The sequence below is a fragment of the Mobula birostris genome, chromosome 11 (genome assembly GCF_030028105.1).
Source record: "Mobula birostris isolate sMobBir1 chromosome 11, sMobBir1.hap1, whole genome shotgun sequence".
NCBI lineage: Eukaryota > Metazoa > Chordata > Chondrichthyes > Myliobatiformes > Myliobatidae > Mobula > Mobula birostris.
Genome location: NC_092380.1, coordinates 44,329,020 through 44,348,036, shown reverse-complemented (window position 1 = coordinate 44,348,036; position 19,017 = coordinate 44,329,020). Strand labels below are relative to the sequence as shown.

At 41.7% G+C, this 19,017-nt stretch overlaps 1 protein-coding gene across 3 annotated transcripts in view; it reads left to right on the top strand.

Moving 5' to 3' along the window:
- LOC140205051 (hatching enzyme 1.2-like) overlaps positions 1-19,017 on the top strand; it is a 109,922-nt gene that overhangs the window by 37,452 nt on the left and 53,453 nt on the right. For 2 of the 3 annotated variants that reach the window (XM_072272168.1, XM_072272170.1), the window contains exon 8: positions 3,737-3,818. The exons of the other annotated variant lie outside the window; for it this stretch is intronic. In XM_072272168.1, coding sequence (XP_072128269.1) covers positions 3,737-3,818 — 82 coding nt within the window. The remainder of the gene's footprint in view (positions 1-3,736; positions 3,819-19,017) is intronic. 3 annotated transcript variants of the gene reach the window in all.

Sequence of the window (19,017 nt, the reverse complement as noted above, 5' to 3'; positions counted from 1 at the left end):
TTATGCAATACTCCACATGTGGCCAAACCAAAGTTTTATAAGGTTGCAATATAATCTCCTGACTTTTGAATTCAAATGTCTTGACTAATAAAAGCAAGCATTCTATAAGCTGCCTTAACCACCTTGTTGACCTGTGTAGCCACTTTGCTATGAACTTGGATCCCAAATTTTCTCTACTTGATAATACTGTTAAGGATCTTGCCCTTAACAGTGTACTGTCTCCTTGCATTTGCCCTACCAAGGTACAATACCTCACATTTATTTGGGTTAAACTCCATCTTTTATTTCCCTGCCCATTTTTGCAACTAATCTATATTGTGCTGAATTGTTTGCCAGCCTTCTACATTATCTACATCTCCACCAATCTTGGTATCATCTGCAAACTTACTAACTCACCCATGCACACTTTCATTCAGGTCATTTATATACATCGCAAACAGCGGAGATCCCAGCACAGATGCCTGCAGGACAACACTAATTACAGACCTTCAGCTCGAATAAGTGCCTTCAACCACTTTGCTCCGTCTTCCATGTGCAAGTCAGTCTGAATCCAAACAGCCAATTTGCCATGGACTCCATGAGTCTCAATCTTCTGGATTAGCCTCTCATGAGGGACTTTGGCAGATGCCTTACCAAAATCCATGTAAGCAACATCCACTGCCCCACCCTCACCAATATCTCATGTCACCTTGTCAAAAACTTAAATCAGTTGGTAAGGCACAACCTGCTATACACAAAGCCATGCTGGCTTTCCCTAATTAGACCACAGGTTTCCAAATGCTCATATATCCTTTCCCTAAGAATTTTCTCCAGCAATTTCCCTACAACTGATGTCAGATTCACTGGGTATATTGTTCCCAGGATTTTCCCTTGTTCCCCTCTTAAATAGAGGTACAGCATTAGCCACTCGCCAGTCCTCTGGAACCTCACCTGTGCCAAGAGAGGACTGAAGATATTAGTCAAGGTTCCAGCAATCTCATCTCTTGCTTCCTCCAATTACCTTGGGTAAATTCCACCATGTCCTGGGGACTTATCCACCTTAATACTCATTAGGAGGCCCAACACTCCTTGACCTCTTAAAGCCCTAACAGTCAGCTCCAATCTCCGGTTCCTTTGCCCGAAACGTCGACTGTACCTCTTCCTAGAGATGCTGCCTGGCCTGCTGCGTTCACCAGCAACTTTGATGTGTGTTCCTGTTCCTTCATGTCCTTTTCCTTGGTAAATACTGAAGCAAAGTGCTTGTTAAGTATCTCACTCACATTCTCTGCATCCAAGCAAATGTTCCCTTCTTTATCTTTGAGTGATCCTACTCTCTCCTTAGTTAACCTCCTGCTCTTGATGTATTAATAGAATGTGGTAAGATTCAGTTTAATCCTACTTGCCAAGGCTTTTTCATAGCCTCTCCAGGCTTTCCTAATTCCCTCCTTAGTTCTTTTCTGCCTTCTTTATAGTTCTCGTGCTCTGGTCAATTCTAACTTTTGAAGCTTTAAGTACTTTTCCTTTTTCTTGATTAAATTTATCACCTCTCTGGACATCCAAGGTTATCTAACCTTTTCATCCCCATCCTTCTAACCTATCATCTACTTTGTGCAATTGATCTTTAAACACCTACCACATGTCTGATGTGGACTTGCCAGAAAAAAAGGTGTGTTCCCAATTAACTCTTCTTATTTCCTGCCTAATGCCCTCGTAATTTGCCCTACCGCAATTTAAAACACTTCCTCGAAGACCATGCCTATCCTTGTATATAGCTATCCTGAAAGTTAAGGAATTGTGGTCACTTTTCTGTAACTGCTCACCCACTGAAAGGTCAGTCACCTGGCCAGGCTTATTACCCAATACCAAGTCCAGTACAGCTCCTTGTTGGAACCGTCCACATATTGATTTAATAAACCCTCATGAATACACTGAATAAATTCTGCCTCATCTAAACCCCTTGCAGTAAGAAGGTACCAGTTTATATTAGGGAAGTTGAAATCCCCTGTGACAACAATGGTATTATTTTTACCCAATTCCTTAATCTGTTTATATATCTGTTTCTCATTGTCATGGTGGCTTTTGAGGGAAAACTTCAGAAATCTGGTACGTTAATCACCCATTCCTGCCCCTCTCTCATCCAAGTTTCTGTAATGGCAACAACATCGTAGTTCCATGTACTGATTCATGCTCAAAGTTCATCACCTTACCCATGATACTCCTACCATTAAAATACACACTTCAAATTCTCCAACCCGTCATACTTGTTATTTCGATTTTGCCTCTAGATACTTTCCCTGAATCTACCTTCCTGTCTGATCCTTCGCTTACTGACCTGGTGCTCCAGTTCCCAGCCCCCTGCAAAACTGTTTAAACCAGGAGTGGCCAATCTTTTACATTCCATGCGTCAATTTTTTCACGCAGGAGTTCTATATTAACATATTTTTACAAGAATTGAATGGGGGTACAAGAGTTGTATGGCACATCTGAACTTGTGAGTGAAAAAATTGACGCATGGAATGTAAAAGGTTGGCCACCCCTGGTTTAAATTCTCCTGCATAGCATTACCAAATCTTATGGCCAGGATATTGATTCTCCTCCAGTTCAGGTCACCCCTTCGCCAGAAAAGATTCTAGTGTTTCAAGAACTTGAAACCCTGTCCCCTGCACCATCTCCTCAGCCACTGTGCTATCATCACATTCCTACCTGCACTAGCACCACAAGAAATTGGAGTTAACTAATTTGGAGGTCCTTCTCTAAAGCCTCTTTCCTAATTCTATATGCTCACTACGTAGAACCTCTTTCTTTTTTTGGCTATGTCATTGGTGCCAATATACACCACGGCTTCTAGTTGCTCACCCTCTCCCTTGAGAATATCCTGCAGCCAATGTGATACATCCTGGACTCTACCATCCTGGTGTCTCTTACAGCTACAAAATCTCCTATCTGCCCCTCACCCCCCCCCCAATGTCGAGACTTTACCCTTCCTTGCTGAGCCTCAGAGCCGACCATGGTGCCACTAGCCTGACGGCTGCTGTTGCTGCTATGTCCTGATGGGTCATTCTCCCCTCAACAATATCCAAAGAGGTATACTTGTTGCTGAAGGGAATGGCCACAGGTGAACCCTGCATTGACTGCTTAACCCCTTACATCTTGTGGTCACCCATCTACTGCCTTAAGTACTGACTGTACTCTAGATGTGACCAGCTCTTTAAATATCTCATCAGCCTCCCAGATGACCATAAGTACATCCAACTCCAGCTCCAACTCCTTGACCTGTTCAGTCAGTCAGTCAGCTGAAATTGGGTGCACTTCCTGCAGATGTAAACATCAAGGAAACCGTCAGATATCCTGAATTCCCACATCTGGCAGGAGGAGCATTTCATCCTGACTACTCTTTTTTTTTTGAAAAGGAGGCTTCCATCTTATGTGTTCCTCCGCCTGTTAATCCGAAGCCTTACCACTCTATCACCGCACACTCAGACAATGGCCAGATTATTAAATCTTGTAGATCATAATGTAACATCTTCTAATTAGAGAACTCATATATATCTCAATGTTCTCTTCTACCATCTAATAAGTAATGATGAATAAAATTAGACAAATAAAAGCCAAATATAACTAATTTCTTACTGTGATTGTGATAATGGCCTCAGTAATGTCACTATATAATATTTTAATATTATCCATTAACATTTTGGTGTTAAGCATTATGTGCAAAATACAGTGGAAAAGATAATATTTTAAATTATTTTTACAGGATCAGAAATTAACTTTAAAATAAAGAAATCTAATAACTTGGTGACAAAATATGATTACAATTCAGTTTTGCATTTTGGAAGGTAAGATACCAGTTTAGGTTTCTATTCTCTTTTAATTAGCAATTGTAACATAGCTTTAAATTGTACCAAGTGATAAATTCCGTAAATTTATTTATTGAGATACAGCGCAGATTAGCGATACAGGGCAAGCCATACTGCCCAACAATCCCCAATTTAATCCTTGTCCTAATCATGGGAGAGTTTACAATGACCAATTAACCTAACAGCAGGTACATGTTTGGACTTTGCGAGTAAACTGAAGCACCCGGAGGAAACCCACGCAGTCACGGGAAGAAAGTACAAACTCCTTACAGAGAGCAACGGGAATTTAACCTGGGTCACCTGTACAGTAAAGTATTGTGCTAACGACTATGCTACTGGGCCACCCCAATAAATAAATTAAGGATGTTCATGAACAGTTATACAGCATGAAATATAAGCATAATAATTTACTCTTTTCAACAAACGAAGTGTCTGAGCAGGATAACATACAGCCACCCATATAAGTATTTTGCTGGTAACAAGCTATTTTTTGTTGGTTTAACACATCTTTAAATTGTTCTGCCTCTATCACCATATAAAGCAGCACATTCCAGGCATCCATGAGTAAAAAAAAAACTTGCTACTCACATCCCCCTTGAATCTACCCCTCTCACCTTCAATGCATGCCCTCTGGTATTAGACTTTTCAACCCTGAGAAACAGATACACTCTATCCTCTCTATCTATGCCTCTCGTAATCTTGTAAACCTCTATCAAATCTCCCCTCAGCCTCCGGCGCTTCAGAGAAAACAACCCAAGTTTATCCAGTCTCTTGTGATAGCACATGCTCTCTAAACTAGGCAGAATCCTTATGAACATTTTCTTCACCCTCTCCAAAGCCTCAACATTGTACCTGTTGTGGGGTGACTAGAACTTAGTCCAGCAGTGTTTTTTTTTCTTTCTCTTGTGCATCAGATATTAGTCTTTTATTTTTATTTTTATTTTTCTTTAATTGGGTTCATTTGGGTTTCTTGCTTTGTGGCTACCTGTGAGCAAACAAATCTTAAGGTTGTATAATTTGTATATTCTTTGATAAAAAAATGTACTTGAATCTTGAATCTCATCTCTTGCCTTCAACAACCTGAGGATTTACCCACCTTAATACTCATTAAATGACCCAACACTTTCTCTTCCTTGACCTCTAAATGCCCTAATGTACTTGTACGCTCAGCACTGATCTCGTGGTCCTTCATTTCGTTTTCCTTGGTAAATATTAAAGCAAAGTGCTCGTTTAAGAAACTCACTCACATACTCCAAGTCCAAGCAAATGCCCCCCCCCCCCATATCTGTGAGTGGTCCCACCCTCTCTCCATTTGTTCTTTTGCTCTTGATGTATGTATAGAATGTGTTGGGATTCAGTTTAATCCTGCTTGCCATGGCCTCTCCTGGCTTTCCTAATCCCCTGCCCCTTAATTCTTTTATGTCTTATTTATACTCATATGCTTTGTTTGATTTTTAACTTCTGAAAGCTTTACATACTTTTCCCTTTTCTTCTTAACTAATTCATCACCTCTCTGTACATCCAAGGTTCTCTTATCTTTCCATCCCCATCTGTCCTTCTAACAAGAACATACCTTTTATGTACTCTGCTGCCTAACGGTAGAGATGGTTTTACATCACCAGTATCAGCCCTACAGGTAGAAGTGGGAATAATGCCTTTGGAACTAAGGATGCAATTGATGGCAAACTGCTAGGCTAATTTGCAGGGGCACAATGATTCTCACCCTGCAAAAGGAGTGTTGCAGGAGTGCTGGGAAAATGTGAGGTTTCAGAGGGGTAACTTTAGTCGGGTAGGGAATGATATTGCTAAAGAATGTGGAGTGATTGATCTAAGGATAAGTCCTTCAGTAGTTTATCCGGTTGTAGCTCCATGGAAGGTTGTATGGCCTGATATAGACTGGCATTTGTTAGAGGTAAAAAGGAAAGGAAAATGTAAAACTGATTTGGTAAGTGCATTTAACTGTCATGTGATGGAAAAGTATAGTGATCACACTCAGATTTATACGGATGGTGCTAAAGATCCTGAAACAGGAGTGACAGATTTTGGCGTGGCAATACCAGCAAAGCAAATTGGAATCAGCAGAAGAATATCTAATAAGTTCGGGGTGTATACAGTGGAAATGCTGGCAGTTGGTTGCGTTGCAATGGGTAGAGAAAGCTAGACAAAGTGTTGATATGCTCAGATTCATCCTCAGTTCTAGCAAGTTTAAGGTCTTTTCACTCAAACAGTCGGCAAGGTGTACTTTATGAAGTCCTTCAGTCAGTCACAAGAATTGCAAATCAGGGAGGTCAGGTAAAAAATTTCTATGGGCTCCAGCACATGTAGGGGTGAAGGAGAATGAGAGAGTGGATGAGTTGGCAAAGAGGGCATTAAAGAAAGAAAATATAGAAATGCACATTTCTATATTTAATTATTTCTATATGCACATTTAATCTAGGGATTAAACTGACTAAGAACATCTTTTCAAATTTAACTTTATAGAATCATTAGAAAAACTCAGAACAAATATCGAGTCCTGGAGGATACTGCCCTTGTCCATGATTGGATGGGTAAATGCGATTAAAATGGTGAGCCCACCCAGGTTTCTATCTTTTTCAAAACCTCCCTATGTACTTAAATGCATCCTTTTTTAAGGAGCTTCACTCTTATCATATTGCCCTTTGTGTGGGGTTGCAAATCACACAGGATATCTAAGGCTCACCTACACAAACCTCTTAAGAAGGGCGGTCTTGGTCTGCAAATTTCCAAACATTACTAGTGGGCAGCTAACTCCAGGGCTCTTACATACTGGAAATGTGGAGGTGCTGAGACCCAAGAAAAACCTTCATGGCTACAGCTAGAAGCCTCTGTTGTTAAATATTCTTCACTTCCTGCTCTTCTGCTTTCCATTTATGCCTCAACAGACAAGCTAATCCAACAAAACTTTACCTTAAAAAATTCTTTACGAATATTAAATCAGATAAAAGTGGCTCACCAAATTCCCAGTGTTTCTATACATGCTCCCATTTGTCAAAATCACTCATTCAAGCCTGGACAATTAGACGGGGTGTTTAAGTCTGGAGAGAGAGGGGTATCAAAACTTTCTTAGATCTGTACATCGACGGCCAATTTGCATCATTCACACAATTAAGCACTATGTTCAACCTTCAAAATTCACATTTTTTTTCGCCATCTCCAAGTCAGACACTACGTTAAGGAAAAGTGCCCACACTTTGAGCCTACTTCCACCACCCATTCCTTTCTTGAAAACCTCTTGCTCCCTCCAGACTCCAAACACTTAATATCAAAATTTGTGAATTGCTTTACTCCTTTGGTTTCTACAGATTTTATTAGGGAAGCCTGGGCCAGGGACTTGAACTCAGAGATATCAGCGGAACTTTGGGAGGAGGCCATGTCTCGGGTTCACTGTTGTTCTATTAATTCACGCTACAGGTTAATCCAGTGCAAGGTGATGCATGGATTGCACTATTCAAAAACAAAACTAAATCGAATCTTCCCATCTGTGTCTCCTGAATGCGATAAGTGCCGCTCTGCTGAGGGCTCACTAGCACATCTTTTCTGGTTTTGCCCTACATTATACAACTTTTGGACTGCAATTTTTGAGTGACTCTCAAAAGTCTATTCTAGAGACATGCAGCCCAATTACGACCTCGCCATCTTTGGATGCTCCGCAGAGACTCTTGAGTTGCCGCACAACATGCAGATTGCTCTGCATCTAGGAATAGTGGTGGCTAAGAAACTTATTCTTCTGACCTGGAAGTCTACTACTCCACCCACCTTCGCACACTGGCTCAAGGAGATGTTGTCTATTATACAAATGGAAAGACTGTGTCTGCGCAAACCCAATACACAGAATATATTTGAGAGGATATGGGGACCCTTATTGGCTCAGTGTCATACTACCTCACATACATAGTGGCCTTGACCTGTCTAGTTTCATGAGTGGGTGTGGTGCCAAACCGGATTCCTTTATTCATTTTACTTTACATTGTTTCCGTGATGTCACTATTGTGTCAACTCTTTTTTTTTGAAAGTTTATTTATGTAATCTTGTAAATTGGCAGCCTTTTTGTTTTTGATTTTGTTTTGTTGTGTCTGTGCTCCACCTGGAGCTGTATTTCCTTTGTATTGTTTTGTATGTTTTCAATATATTTTGTCTTTGTAAAACTGAAAATTGTAACTAAAGTATTAAAAGAAAGAAATGCACATTAGTATCAGTAAAGCAGAGGTTAAGTGTGTAATCTGGGGAAAAAAATCAACCAAATGTGGCAAGAAAGATGGGACAGGGAGGGGAAAGGGAGGCATTTATATCAAATACAAAAGAGTGTTGCAGGTACTAGGGTAGGTAGTGGATACAGAAGAGAGGAAACTGTGGAGTAGGTTAAGGCTGGGGCACTGTGTATTAAACAAAACATTGAAAATGATAGGGAAGCACCAGGCAGGATTGTGTGAGGAATGTCAGGAAGAGGAGTCAGTAGAACATGTAGTTCTGAGTTGCAGGAAGTATGGGATACAGAGATAGATTATGAGAATTAAGGGAATTGGTTCAGGAATTCACATTAAAAGGGTTACTGGGCATGGGTGAGAGAGCACAGGTCAGGGTACTTTTAAAGGATACAGGGTTTTTTTTCATAGGATATGATGAATAAGCAGGAATAGGGTACTAGGATGGCCAAAGATGGGAGGATAAAGTGTAGGTTAGGGTATGTGTGTGTGTGAGACTGGGTGAAGGGATTTAGAATGTAAGTCTATCATACACTCTGGAGCAGAAGGTGGCAGTAATGCACCGTTAAACTGGGTGCCAACCGTTGTAAAACAAGACGAAGAAGAAGACGACTTTTATCCACAGTGATGTAGTGTTTTGAGTGGGTGGTGATGAAGCATATTAATTCCTACCTGAGAAGTGACTGGGATGTGCTCCAGTTTGCCTACCGGAGCAACGGGTCCACAACAGTTATCATCTCATTAGCCATTCATTCAACCCTGTAACATCTGAACAGCAAAGATGCAGTCCTGATGAAGGATATCGGCCCAAAACGTTGACTGTTTACTCTTTTCCATAAATGCTGTCTGGCCTGCTGAGTTCCTCCAGCATTTTGTGTGTATTGCTTTGATCTCCAGCACCTGCAGATTTTCTCTTGCATGTATCAGGTTGCTGTTAATGGACTACAGCTCGCATTCAATATCATCATCCCCTCAAAGCTAATTAATAAGCTCAAAGACCTTGGCCTTAATGCTTCCTTCTGTGAATGAATCCTATCTTGCAGACCCCAGTCAGTGCAGATTGACAACATCTCCACAATTTCCATTAGCACAGGTGCACCACTAGGTTAGCCCACCTGCTCTACTGGTTTTACTTAAGACTGGCTAAGCACAGCTCCAATGCCATATTCAAGCTTCCTGACAACACCACTGTCATAGGCCAAATCAAAGGTAGTGATCAATCGCATATAGGAGACAGAAAATCTGGCCAAGTGGTGCCATAACAACAAACTCTTTTTCAATGTCAGCAAGACCAAGGAGATGATTATTCACTTCAGGAGAAGGAAACTAGAGGTCCTTGTGCCAGTCCTAATCGGAGGATCAGAACTGAGAAGGTCAGCAACTTTAACTTCCTCTGTTATTATTTTGGAATTCCTGTCTTGGGCCCAGCATTCAAGCGCAATTATGAAGAAAACAAGGCAAAGCCTCTGCTTCCTTAAGAGATTGCAAAGATTTGGCATGACAGCTAAATTTTGACAAACTTCTATAGATGTGTAGTGGAGAGTGTATTGACTGGCTGCATCACAGCTTGGTATGGGAACACCAATGTCTTTGAACAGAAATTCCTTATTTCTGCTTCCCTCCCTCCCTTCCTTCCTTCCTTTTGCACAGTGGTTGAACACTCAAGTTGGTTCGGTTTTCCATGGATTCTATTATGGTTATTATTCTACTATGGATTTATTGAGAATACTATATGAAAATGAATCTCAGCATTGTATATATATGTACATATATACATAAGTACGTGTACTTGGATAATAAATTTACATTGTACTTTGTTCATTATTTATGTAAACAATTTAGATGTACATGTACAAGGCATGGTTGGTAAGTTTGCAGATGATACTAAAATGTGGTATTGTCGTAAGTGCAGAAGTTTATATGAAAAGTACAGGAGGATTTTGATAAGCTGGGTATATGGGCAGAGAGCTGAGAAGATGGCTTTTAATCTAGGTAAGTCTGAAGAATTATATTTTGGGAGACCAAACAAGCATAGGAGATATGAAGTAAATAGTCAAGCCCTGAGGAGTGTTGTGTTACAAGGGGATCAAGGGAGTACAAGGACATAGTTTGCTAAAAGCGGTGTCACAGGTTAACAGATGCTGAAGGTGGTGTTTGGTATTTTGGTCTTCATCAATCAGTGCATTGAGTATAGGAGCTAGGATATCATGTTGTAGTTATACAAGATGTTGGTGAGACAGTGCTTGGAGTATTGCATTCAGTTTTGGTTGCTATATTGCCAGAAGTACAGCATTAAACTGGATTGGAGGCAGAGAAGATTTGAGGATGCTGCCGGAATTAAGCTACAGGAAGAGGCTGGGTGGGCTAGGACTTTATTCCTCGGAATAAAGGAGATTGAGGAGTGACAGAGAGGTGTATAAAACATAGTGAATGTACATTGTCTTTTTCTATGGAGGGTACATGTATATGGTGAGACGAGAAAGAAATAAAAGGGACCCGAGGGGCAGTATACTGGCATGGATTAAGTTAGCAGAAGGAAAACACAAATGGATCTTTTTCAGAAACACGTGAAATTCTGCAGATGTTGGAAATCCAAAGCAACACACACAAAATGCTGAAGGAACTCAGCGGGTCAGGCAGTTTCTATGGAAATGAATAAACAGTTGACATAAAATCATATATGTATATATATTAGAAGAGGGAATAATGAGTAGTATTTCTGAATTTGCTGATGACAAACTGTTTGAAGTTGTGAGGGCAATACAAAAATATTCAAGGTGGTTTTGAAAATTTGCCGCAAATGTGTTGCATATGCAGTATACCATGGATAAATGTGAAATCATCCCTTTTGGGGGGAAATTCACATTAAGCAGTATTATTAAATGACCAGATAGAGAATTTATAAAATCACGATAAAGTGATGAGGGCTTACGCAAAGTGAATAGCCACAGTCTTCTCCCCAGGGTGTGTGTGGCCTCCATCGGTCGTGGTCGACCATGTATACCGCACCTGTGGTAGTCACTGGTTTATCGAGCAGCGTTGACTGTGGCTATTGAAGCCGATCCTGGAACGGTAGGCTCTGTAAGGCGTCGTGGAATTATTGTCCGCTGTGCTCTCCGTTTAGCTGTCCACTCCTCAAACTGACTCAGGATCACTCTTTCACCTTGCTCTAGGTGTTGCTGAAGAGTACCTTGCCATTTGTTGCCGTTATCTGCTGTATCCTCCCAGCACTCTCTTGATTTTTAAGGCTTTTATGTCGTCCTTGAAGCAAAGCTGGGGTCTACCAACATTCCTCTTTCCTGTTGCTAGTTCTCCGTAGAGGATGTCCTTTGGCAGTCTACCATCCTTCATATGATGGACGTGGCCCAGCCAGCGGAGTCTGCGTTGTCTTAAAAGCGTGAACATTGTGGGAAGTCCAGGGCTGGAGAGAACCTCAGAGTTTGGGACTTTGTCTCTCCAGGTGATGCCGAGGATGCGGCGAAGGCTGTGCAGGTGAAAACTATTGAGTTTCCTCTGCTGTTTGGAATAGATGGTCCAAGTCTTGCTATCATACAGGAGGGTGCTGATAACGTATGCAATGTACCCGGCAGTCTTGATCTTTGTAGCGAGTTTCAGATTCTCCCTGGGGATTCTGGGAAAATTCCCAGGGTAGGGAGTCTAAAACTAGAAGGCGTACGTTTAAAGATGAAGGATTTAGAAGGGACTTGCCGTATAGCTTTTTTCATGTAGAAAGTGATGTTTATGTGGAATGAGCTATCACAGGAAGTGGTAGGGAACCTTTAAAATATTTTGACAGGTACAAGCTTTAGAGAAATATGTGTCACGTGCAGGCAAATAAGACTCAGGCAATTTGGTTAGTATGGATGAGGTGGGTCAAAGAGCCCATTTTCCATGCTATTTCACTCCAATTCTATGGTGATGGATTGGAGATTGTTGATATACATAAGATGTCTGGATGTCCTTCCCCAGAAATTCACTGCATTTTGCTTTGGTGTGGTGGTGGTGGTAGTGGTGTGATCACTTGAGTTGAGTAAGATGTTCTCCTAAGGGAGTTGTATGTTGGTGGCTCCTCAGGTATTCTTCCCACCACAGACTCTGAAGTGAACATGTAGGTTCAGGCATAGAGTGCTGAAGGAACTCAGCAGGTTAGCCACCAACTTTGGAGGGAAATGCAGGTACAGAAAGTAGTTCAGAAGACTAATAGGGTATTGGTGTTGGTTGCAAAAGATTTCAAGCATATGAGCCACAAATATCTTACTGCAATTTTGAAGACTAGACAACGGGGTGATCTGTTGGGGCTCCCTTTTAGAGAAGGGTAGTGCAGTCTGATATGAGCAGAATGAACATTAAATTTTCCTGAATGCTCTTGGTATCGTTTTGCTTTGGAAAGTGAAGTAGAAGACATCAGTTTATTAAAGAAGAACGATGCGTAGCAAAGGAAATATAGCTGCTGCTCATTTAATGAAGGACATTTTTGATGGCATCATTTCTGGTTTATCTGGCACCCTTGTGCCTTTCGTTGTCATTCTGGAGACATGCAGCCCTTTCATCCCCGTCTCTTCAGCTCTTCTGCTGTTTGTTGTTTCTCTCTGATCCTGGAGACGTGCGTGCCTCTCCTCCTCTGTCTTCTTCATCATCTTTTTTTTGTCCTGACTCTTTGATCCTGGAGTTGTGCAGTCCTGGCCTCATCCAATTCTTGTTCTCTCTCCTTGCCGCTTCCTGACGACGTTTGGCATCATCCCTTGACCATAATGTCCCCCTTCCCTTTCCACACGACATAATTAGGCTGACCATTTTTTTTTACCCTAATGCTGGATAGAAGATACGATGCACTAACACCAAAGGATACTGATTATTTTTGATGTGGTTGGCGCTCTCCTAAATGGACGTGATATAGTCACCGCTGTCCTTTGACTGTAGCAAAGGGTTTTATGGGTGTCTCGAAGTACGTCATTACAATAAGATTTAATTATCTCTTATTGATGGGTGGCAGTTAGATCTGTCCCAATTCTGCACATGCTGATGGTGATTAGCAGAATATGACCCCTCGAAATCCCTGCCCCTCCCTTCCCCCATCCCAGTATCCCTCCCCCTCCCCCTCCCTTCCCCCATCCCAGTTTCACTCTGCCCCCTCCCCCAGCTGCCTGTCACCTCCCTCATGGTTCCACCTCCTTCTACTACCCAGTGTGCTTTCCCCTATTCCTTCTTCCCCTTTCCTGCCTATCCCCTCCCCCACCCCTTTATCTTTCCCCTTACTGGTTTTTCACCTGGCACCTACCAGCCTTCTCCTTCCTTTCCTCTCCCCACCTCCTTTATAGGGTCTCTGCCTCCTCCCTCTTCAGTTCTGACGAAGGGTTCCGGCCCGAAACATTGACTGATCGTTTCTACGGATGCTGCCCGACCTGCTGAGTTCCTCCAGCGTGTTGTGAGTGTTGCTTTGACCCCAGCATCTGCAGAGTATTTTGTGCCCTCAAAGTAGAGCTGTCCTGACCTTTTGCTCTGGTAGGTGTCGCTGCTGAGGCTGGCCCTGCGCATGCGTCGAGCTGTCGCGTCCCGATTTCCATGATGGCCGATCGGGTCTCAGGTGAAAGCCAGCCTGTTGATTTTTGGCAAATGAGCAATTTTATACAAATATATAACCCTGAACTTTGCCTGCATCCTGTAAGTTAGCACATCTTAATTCGATATAGCCAAAAAAAAGTGGCGCTGTAATGCAGCGTTTGCGCTGATTGGAGGTCACAAACAGACAATCAGATAGAGCATGAGAGTTTTAGTAGTATACTAGACAACCTGGTGAGCCGTTGGGGCACCTTTTGAGAGAAAGGTACTGCAGTGTGATGTGATGTGCTTTGGAAATTAAAGAAGAACTCTGAGTATCAAAGAAGAAAGATGCGTAGCAAGACAAATATTGCTCCTCCTCATTTAACGAAGGACACTTTTTATGACCACATTTCTGGTTGATCTGCACCCTTCAGGAATACTCTAATGTTTTCATTTCTTTTTCCCCGGCTTAAAGCCACATACAGTTGACCATGCGGGAATACAGGTTTCTCCAGATAAATCAACCTATTCTCCATGGTTTGGCCTTGTGCCTTATGTATAGTCATAGCAAAGCATGACTGTATCGGAAACTGGCTCTGCTGAAGAGGGACATTTTCCCCTTCTGATAAATTGAGAGTAATTCTTAGGATCATGACAATGTCATTTTTGAATGCACCAATGTTTATCTTTGCTACGATGAGATTGTCGTGCAGTTCTTCCACTACCATTGGCATTCCATTGCAAAGCCTTGGTGGATCCAAGTTCCTCATTAAAATGATGGGAGATCCCCTCTTCAATTCCAGTTTATGTGGTGGCAATCCAGAGAGTTTGATGGAATCAAGGAATTCTGTAGGAAAATGGTGTTTGCTCCTTCACTTACGGCATTGAAGGAGCAGTATTCTTTCATGATTCCAGGAAAGTGTCTAATGCACGTGAAGTTTACTTTTCGCATCATTTCATTAAGAGGAACCAAGATAGAATTCTTCGAGAAGAGTTCTGCAGGATTGTCGAATGTCGGGTAGATGAAATCAATGCGTTCTTCCATAGTTGTTGCTGGCAGAATCATATCTTCAGGTAATTTGATTTCATTGTTTTCATTTTTCTCAATCTTGTCTTCTGCAACACCCAGTAAGAACTGAGAATATTGTCCTTCTCCCTCACTCAGTCATGTTTCTGTTCAGTTGAAACTTGATGAAGCTTCTCCATAAGTATGATTTTTTAGTGCATGAATTCTCCACATCAGCATCATTTCTGCGTTTCATAACTGCTAGAAGCTGACGGAAATCGCCACAGCAAATGGTTAAAATGCCCCTGAAGGCCTCATTCTTGCCGCATACATCACGAAGAATGCGGCCCACAGCTTCAAAGCTCTCCCTCCTAATCATGGGGCACTCATCCCAGACAATAAGCTTCACATTTTGGAGTAAATTTGCGGTATTGGTGTTTTTATTGATGTTACAAAGGGCAACCTCATTGACTTTGAGGGGTATTTTTAATCGTGAATGCGCTGTCCTACCACCAGGCACCGCTGTCTCTTCCTCTCTCCTCCTCCTCCTCCACCTGTTTTTGTCATTCTGGTGATGCGCAGCCCTTTCATCCTTCGTCCCTTCACTCTTCTATTTGTTCTTTCTCTCTGATCTTGGATTCATGTGGCCCTGGCCTCATCCGATTGTTGCTCTCTCCCTCTCCATGCCGCTTTCCGGTGATGCTTGGCATCATCTCTTGACCATAATGCCCCCCTTCTCTTTCCACTCGGCATAATTAGGCTATCCATATATTTTTACCCTAATGCTTGATAGAAGAAAAGAAGCGGTAACACCAAAGCCTCCAAGATGCTGTTGTTTCTTGATGATGTGGTTGGCACTCTCCTAGATGGACGTGATACAGTCACCGCTGTCCTTTGACTGCAGCAAAGGGTTTTATGGGTGTCTCGAAGTACGTGATTACAATAAGATTTAATTATCTCTTATCGATGGGTGGCAGTTAGATCTGTCCCAATCCTTCACATGCTGATGGTGATTAGCAGAATGTGACCCCTTGAAATCCCTGCCCCTCTCTTCCCCCATTCCAGTATCCCTCCCCCTCCCCCTCCCTTCCCCCATCCCAGTTTCACTCTGCCCCCTCCCCCAGCTGCCTATCACCTCCCTCATGGTTCCACCTCCTTCTACTGCCCATTGTGCTTTCTCCTATTCCTTCTTCACCTTGCCTGCCAATCACCTCCCTCGTTCCCCTCCCCCACCCCTTTATCTTTCCCCTTACTAGTTTTTCACCTAGAACCTACCAGCCTTCTCCTTCCCACCCTCCCCGCACCTTATTTATAGGGCCCCTGCCCCCTCCCTCTTCAGTCCTGATGAAGGGTTCCGGCCCTAAAAGTTGACTGTTCTTTTCCACGGATGCTGTCAGACCTACTGAGTTCCTGCAGCGTGTTGTGAGTGTTGCTTTGACCCCAGCATCTGCAGAGTATTTTGTGCCCTCGAAATAGAGCTGCCTGGCCTTTTGCTCCAGTAGGTGTTGCTGCTGAGGCTGGCCGTGCGCACGTGTCGGTCTGTCGTGTCTGGATTTCCATGATGGCTGATCGGGCCTCAGGTGAAAGCCAGCCTGTTGATTTCTGGCGAATGAGCAATTTTATACGAATATATAACCCTGAACTTTGCCTGCTTTCTGTAAGTTAGCACATTTGAATTCGATATAGCCAAAAAAGTGCCGCTATAATGCATCGTTTGCGCCAATTGGAGGTCACAAACAGACAGACAGACATAGAGCATGAGAGTTTTAGTAGTATATAGATAGATAGGTGAGACCACACCTGGACTATAGTCAGCAGCTTGAATCTGATGAAGAATTTATTTGCTTTAGAAGTAATATAACAAAAGTTTGTTGTACTGATTGCTGGGGTGGTAGCATTTATCATGTGAGGTGTGATTGGGTTGACTAAGCCTGTATTGAACAGAGATCAAAAGAATGAATGGAGCTCTTGTTACAACGTAAAAAATTCTAATAGGGCTGAACAGACTGGAAGCGCAAAGTATGTTTAGGTTATATTACCAAGATACAATAGGTGAGAAATTTCTTCATTCAGGTAAGGGTCTTTTTAAGGCCATCACCCCTACTGGGGCATAGACTGCTAACAGTAGCTCACCAGACTCTTCTGTCCTGAGCCAGTCTTTCAAGTTGTCCCCAGGTGTACCCATCTTCTTAGTGTATTTTTCCTCTCCTAGGGATAAGGTCTTTGGAGCTTCTGTTGGCATTTCTGTGGCACTGGATTTTTACAGGATGGGGTTGCTAGGCCCATACCCAACCCTCGTTTCCATAGGTTATGATGAACCTGTGGAATTATCTACCACAAAAGACTGTAGAGATCAAGTTGCTGAATATACCTGAGTGTATTTCATATGATATATTAACGTGCTTTTCCCAAAGGTGCTGTCTGATCTGTTTTTAAGATCTTTTTGTCTTTATTTCAAATTTCCAACATCTGCAGTTTTCCAGCTTTCATTTAAAAGTAGAGATTCCTAGACATAAAAGGCTGGAAAGGACTTGAGAGCATTGGAGCTGATATAGAGATCCAATTAATATATTGAATGATGGAGTAGGTTTGAAGGGTTAAATGGACTACTACTTCTCTTATTTTGGTGCTTTTATGATTGGTATAAGTAAGTATGTACTTAAGACTGGGGAAGGGTCCCTGGTCAAAATATTAATCCTGAGTGGAAATGTCTAGTCAAATTTTATAATTTGTGCTGTTTAACTCAGAAATGAAGTTTACTTACTCTGTCTATCATTTCTCAGCCCATATCTGCAATTGATCTATATTGTTCTGTATTCTTTGCTAGTCTTCTATACTAACCACAACTCCACCAACCTTGGCATCATCCACAAATCTGCTATCCCACCCATCTACATTTTCATCCAGGTCATTTACATACATCTCAAACAGCAGAGGTCCCAGCATAGATCCCTGTGTAACTCCCCCTCCCATGCACAAGCAGATGCAAAACCATCAACCCACCACTTACTCTAGCAAAAGCATCAGCCCCCCACTACCACCTACCAAGCAATAGCAAGCCCCCAGAAACCATGATCTAGAGTCCATCAAAAAACTACTATCCATCCTAGCCACTTCGACATTTCAGCTGGTTTTCCCTTACTAACAAGGAAGAGGGAGAAAGATAAAGTTCCTGCCACAGCGGAGGTGGGGTGATGGTGATCAATAGTTTGCTGTTTCAATGTTACAGGCTGCAGCTTTGCTTATTTGAGTTACCCTGACTCGCAAATCAGCACACTCTCTCATTATCGAGAGAGAAAGAGATTGATCAAGTGCAGAGGCCTCTGACAGCCGCGTCTTCTATCTCAATGTTTCTTTTTTTTTAATTTTATTTTTATTTGGATAAGGAATTCACAAATATCATGTACTTTTTTCACACATATAACCCTTTCCATTTTTTTATATGTATAAAACTACAATTATTTATACATTCTTAAGTACACATTGAGATGATGGAAAATAAACACTTAAATAGATAATTATGTACTGTGGTAAATCTAACCTATTAGGCTAAGTAATGGAATTAGTTGTTAAGAAAAATGGTAATAATAGTTTCCATATAACCCTTCTGGACCATTTCCACTGGTCCAAAATGTTGTATATAAGCCTATGTACCAACCATTGTAGGTGTTTATATCCTAATTCGTTCATGCTTGCTCCTGCCCGCAGACATAATTATCTAATCCCTATGTACTTATTTACTTAATTTTTTCATTTTTTTATCCCTTTCCCAAATCTTTCCCTTTACTTGTGTTAATTCTCTATTTTCCAAAAGAAAACAAAAAAAAAACAGACATTTAGACTAGGGGTGCTTACGTTAGCAATATTACTGTGTTGATGAGAAGAGCAGTATAAATCATTAGGAGAGTCATCTAAAGTCTGCTCGCATTGGGGTTATATATTCAATCCATTTATTCCAGATTTGATAAAATTTTTCTTTTTGAGTTCTCAGGGAGTAAGTCAACTTTTCCATTTTAAATATTTCCAAGATAATTTCGTACCAATCTTCTAATGTAGATGGTATTGGATTTAGCCATTTTCTAGTGATTGATTTCTTACTTGCCGCTAAGAGGGCCTGCAGCAACTTTATATCTTCCTTCTGTTCAAGAAACAATACATGCCCCAAATAGAGCGTCTCAAAGTTCAGAGGTATCTGGGACCTAAGTACCTTAACTAATGTTCTATGAATACCTTCCCAAAATAGACTTAATTTAGGGCAATCCCAGAAAACATGAAAATGATTTGCCTCCTTGGAGCCGCACCTTCTCCAACACATCACATTTGTATCTTTATATTTTTCCTGATATGGGGTCTTGAAGTATCTTATAATGTTTTTCCAACAATGTTCTCTCCAAGTCAAAGAATTAGT